Source organism: Elephantulus edwardii, unplaced genomic scaffold (assembly GCF_000299155.1).
Source record: "Elephantulus edwardii isolate Elephantulus edwardi_28Jun2011 unplaced genomic scaffold, EleEdw1.0 scaffold00158, whole genome shotgun sequence".
In the NCBI taxonomy this organism is placed as follows: Eukaryota; Metazoa; Chordata; class Mammalia; order Macroscelidea; family Macroscelididae; genus Elephantulus; species Elephantulus edwardii.
The window spans coordinates 470,019-475,341 of record NW_006399908.1 but is presented as its reverse complement, the minus strand read 5'-3'; the positions used below and the strand labels follow the sequence as shown (position 1 = coordinate 475,341).

Genomic DNA, 5,323 nt, shown 5'->3' with positions numbered 1-5,323 from the left:
GCTGACCCTCCAGTAGATTTTCAGAAACTTTACATTCACAGGTGGAGATTGCCCATCTTTTTTGCCAAAGAGTAAGTGGTGGATTTTAATAACATGTCATAATGTGTATAGTGCAACTTTTTACCACTAGGCCATCATGTAAGTAGATATACGTACACATATATATGGGAACTCTAGTGACATCGTCCATGGGGGTTGTGCTGCTAACCCAAAAGGTGTATCGATCTCTCTGGTGGTTTGAATTCACCAGAAGTTCTGCAAGAGAACAATGGGCACTTTCATCCCATGTGCTTTATATTCTCAGAAACCCAATGAAGGATTAGCCATGAGTTGATTCTCTCTCTTTCTCTTCTGCATCTCTCTCTCTCTCTCTCATACATGCACACACACACACACACACACACACACACACACACCCAGAGATAGAGAGATATGACACTCTATGAAGTAGTTAGGAAAAGGCATAGTTATTTGAGTTATGACTATTGGTTTTAATTTTCTTTTTTAGATAATTTATTCACATGGTTTGAAATCAAAAGACAAAAGGGGTCTATAGTCAAGGCTCATTTCTATTTCTGTCCTTGCTCTTATTTCCTTCCTTAAAGACAACCAAACCTATGAATTCTTTGGATGCTTTTCCTAAAATATCCTGTGCAATTTGAATTGTTACTGTGAATTGTTGGCTATGAATTAGAACTATATATCCAGTAAGGATGAAATAGTGTTCTTTTTCTTTTTTCATACATGCTATTTTAGACCTTATTTTTCACATTAAAAATATATTTTGAGTTTTCCTCTCCTTATTCCCTTTCAAGGAGGGAGGAGGTCTAGCCCTGTGGGGATGCAACTTTCTGATAGATTTATTTTTATTATTTTACTTTAAAAATGATATATTTGAGAGTATTTAATAGCAAATACTGACAGCATTTGAAAAATGCTTAACTATACAATATATTGAATATATAATGAACGGCTAGGAGAATAAACAAGTTTGTCCCAGAGAAGGTGAGACTAGGCTGCTCCTTGGAGGTCAAGGATTCTGAAGCTCTGTCTGACATACTTTGGACATGTTTCAAGGTGGGACCAGTCCTTGGAGAAGGACGTCATACTTGGAAGGGTGAAGAGGCAGCACAAGAGAGGAAGACCCTCGATGAGATGGATTGATTCAGTGACTGGGTAATGGGGGTAGGTGTGTCGGATACGTTGATATTAGCTCAGGATAGAGCAGGGTTTACGGCTGTTTCAAACAGGGTTGCTATGAGTCGCAGTCGACGCGACGGCACATACCAATAACAACAACAACATGCAAATGATACGGGAAAATAAAAACCCTGTCATTCCAAGGCTTTGCTGCTCATCCAGAACATACCCCAAGTCATTGTCGGTAATTCTGACATTGGTAGTGATTTCTGCCACGTGTAGCTTACCTGCTTCCTAAGCGTTGCTCGGGTTTCTTAGCCAAGAAGAGTTTACAAATATCTTTAGCTTCCTCTGTGAAGTTTTCATGTTGAAATACAACCTCCTCTTTCAAGGTTCTTTGCTTCAGTTCCTCTTTGCTGATCTTTTCCTTGTAATCTCGGAATGGTGTTCGTCCAGCAATCATTTCGTAAATACTGCATCCCATTGCAAACCAGTCTACAGGATACGAGTAACTTACGCCTTCCATCAGGATTTCGGGAGCCATGTAACCGTTGGTTCCAGCCTGTAACATTTCAAAACAAAACAGAGCAAAAACACTAACACGAGGGTAGCAAACAATGCCACACACTTTCCACTCGATTGTTCTTTTCTGTTACCTTTCAGTTGTAGTGTCTGTGAAGAACATTGGGCATACTATGAACCTGCTAACAGGACAGACACATGCCTTGAGAGTTTTGCAGTAGGAGCCCTTCTCAGAAGCAGGAGTAGTGAAATTTCACTAGTCCCTGGAGAAAACCGTCATGCTCGGTAAAGAAGTTGTTCTTGTTATGTGCTATTGAGTTGTCTGAGACTCATAGAGACCCTGTGTACAAGAGGGAGACCTTCGACAAGGTGGATTTACCCACCGACTGCAACCATGGGTTTTAGCAAGGGCAGAGATGATGGGCAGGGTTTCCTTCTGCCGTCTCTGGTTCCCTTCTGAGTCCCGATGAGTCAGAGGCAACTTACTGGCACCTAACAATGGTTTTATTATTTTATTTCAGGTTGCAACCTACAGTCTATCCACTGCTTCCCCAGCAATCTCTAGTGCAGCTAGAGGAAACCACATTCTAGCCAAGGAGAGAAAAAGGCGAGTCAGCAAGGGCAGCATATAAAAGGGACAAACGCAGCTCATCTTAAAATGAGCTTTAAGTAAAGCTTAACTGAATCTAAGACTCTTCAAGCTCTACCTCTGTTTTCTCTTCATAGATAATGGAGAATCAAATGCAAATGATTTTAATGCATTCTCTGATTCAACACATGTTTAAGCAATGTTCAACTGTGCAGCTTACCATTAGCAACCATATACATGCAATACGTTTTCACAGAGACCACAGTTATACTTAATAAGAATACAATGTGCCATCTCCTTAGTCATTAAAAATACAAGCAAATTATGAAACACTGTCTTCAATTGACTAAAAGATACTCATTGTCCGTGAGCTGGTTCCGATCCATGACAATCCACATGTTATTTCAGAATAGAATGTCTTCCAAGGGCCTTTTAAAAAATTATTTTGTTGCAGTTGGGAATATATATAGCAAAATACACAGTTCCATTTTCTCTACATGTACAGCTCAGTGCCACTGATTATATTCTCTAAGTTTTGTGTCACCATTCTTTAGTTTCTGACTAAATTAATATTAATTTAATTAATATAAAATCACTACATCTACTAAGGTTCCTATTAAGACATTCAAGTTGCTATGGCTAACTTGATCTCACATAAACAGCTCTTAAAAGATAGCTCTTTACAAGCAGGAGAGGATAAAATAGATGAATGGGACCTTCTAAGATCAAATCCCTATGCACATCCAGAATCTTCTCCAACAGGGTAAAGCAACAGACTGGGGAAAAAAATATTTGGTAATTACTTGTCTGATAAGGAACTTATATCTAGAATTTATAGAATACTCGAGCACCACCACAAGATAAAGGCAAACAACCTGATCAAAAAATGGGCACAGGATATGAACAGACACTTCATCAAAGAAGACATTCAGATGGCCAACAAGTACATGAAGAAATGTTCAAAATCCCTACCTCTAAGAGAGATGCAAATCAAAACAAGTATGAGATATCATCTCACCCCAGTCAGAATAGCAAACTTTAACAGAACAGCAAACATCAAATGCTGACGAGGTTGTGGAGAAACTGGAACCCTTATTCACAGTTGGTGAGAATGTAAAATGGTGCAACCACTATGGAAGGCTGTATGGTGCCTTCTCAAAAAGTTGTAAATAGAAATACCATTTGACCCAGCAATTCCATCACTGCAGATATATGCAGACCAGTGTTTATTGCTGCTTTGTTCACAACAGCAAAGAGTTGGAAACAACTCAACTATCCATCAACGAACGAATAGAGAAGCTGTGGTATATTCATACAATGGAATATTATGCAGCACTGAAAAACAATGAACTCATAAAATATTATACAAAATGGGTGACCATAGAGGACATTATGCTGAGTGAAATATATCTGTCACAAAAGGACAAATACTGCATAATGCCATTGTTATAAAATAGGACTGATATCGAGGTTAGGGGAAAACTAAGAAAAAAAGAGGCTAAATAATGTACATGGCATTGAAACAGACAAGGGAGAGAACTGTGTAAAAGTAATATATGATTTGGTATTATTGGCATGACAAGAGTCCAGAATAATAGCTGCATAGTAAAGTGGACTGGGGGGAGGGAGACTGTATAACAAGAAAAGAATTTTTCCCCCAAAGACAAAAGCGAACTGGGAGTAGAGGGGGCAGGGAGGAAAATATGCAACAATGAATGAACGGAAATCCAAATTCTCTATAAACTTTCATTAAAATATCAACTTAAAAAAATAGCTCTTAAACTTTGTTTTGGTTTAAAGAAAACTTCAGGGAGTGAATGTTGTTGTCAATTGCCATCAAGTCTAGCACAACTCGTAGCAACCCTATAAACAAAAGACCTAAATGAAGCCTTTCGATAACTACCATCATTTATCAAAGTTCATAGAGTGTCCAGAGCCATGTTGTTTAGGAAGTGGATGCCACTCTGCTACCAAACCGGTCTTAAACTGGGAGCTCCTTCAAACGCTGTCCACCATGGGTAACCATTATTCCATTTGACACCGCAAAGGTACAAGGTTCAGCATCACAGCAACCCCAGGTTACCTCAGTACAGCATGATGACTGAAGAGGGCTGTACCACTTTGAAGAATGTTCCTCCAAAATAGAAAAAAGAACCAAATTTAAATACAAAGACCCTCTCCTAGGTCTCATTGATGCTATACAAAAGGCTTAAATTAAAAAAAAAAGAACCCAACCAATATAGTATGTTGTTATGTGTCACTGTGATGTATACTGTGAATGTTTACCCATGATCAATTGGTATTTGACAAGGAATCAAAATATATAAAATGGGGAAATGATAACTTCTTCAAAAATGATGCTACCAGAACTGGACATCTACCTGCAGAAAGCAGAAAGTGGGATCCACATCTCACACCACACACAAAATCAATTCAAGGTGGAACAGAGACCCAGGGATCAAGCTTCAAACTACAAGGATTATCAGAGACAAGACAGGATCAAACTTAGAGGGTCTAGTTTCCTAAGGAATAGGAAAGTTTCAATGGGGAGTGAAAAAATAGTAAAGATTCAACGGGGACTCTGAAAAACAGGGTGATAAGGTAGTAATAGTAATTAATTATATAAAATTTAATGTATATGAAAGATTTTATGAAACACAATTTCCATAAGGAAATACAATATAGGCTTGCACGTAAAACCAGAAGCACATAAATAGAAACTTCTAAAAATCAAGTCCCTGTGTGCATCAAAACCTTTTCCCAATGGAGTGAAAAGAAAATCTACAGACTGGGAAGAAACATTTGTTAATGACAGCTCAGACAAAGGTCTCATTGATAGTACAGGGCTTCCACAAGAAAAAGACTCATAACCCAATCAAAAAATGGGCAAAAGACCTGAAAAGTCTTTTAACAGAGGAAAATACTTGATTGGTTAACAGGCTCATGAGGAAATGCTAAAAATCACTGGCAATAAGAGAGATGTAAATCTTAAAACAACTATGAGATATCATCTCACCCCAGTCAAAATAGCAAAATTTAACAGAACAGCAAGCAACAAATGCTGGCGAGGTT

At 38.3% G+C, this 5,323-nt stretch overlaps 1 protein-coding gene across 1 annotated transcript in view; it reads right to left on the bottom strand.

The window, feature by feature from the left end:
- GRK7 (G protein-coupled receptor kinase 7) overlaps positions 1–5,323 on the bottom strand; it is a 58,222-nt gene that overhangs the window by 6,930 nt on the left and 45,969 nt on the right. Inside the window, exon 3 of the mRNA XM_006895100.1 lies at positions 1,428–1,702. Coding sequence (XP_006895162.1) covers positions 1,428–1,702 — 275 coding nt within the window. The remainder of the gene's footprint in view (positions 1–1,427; positions 1,703–5,323) is intronic.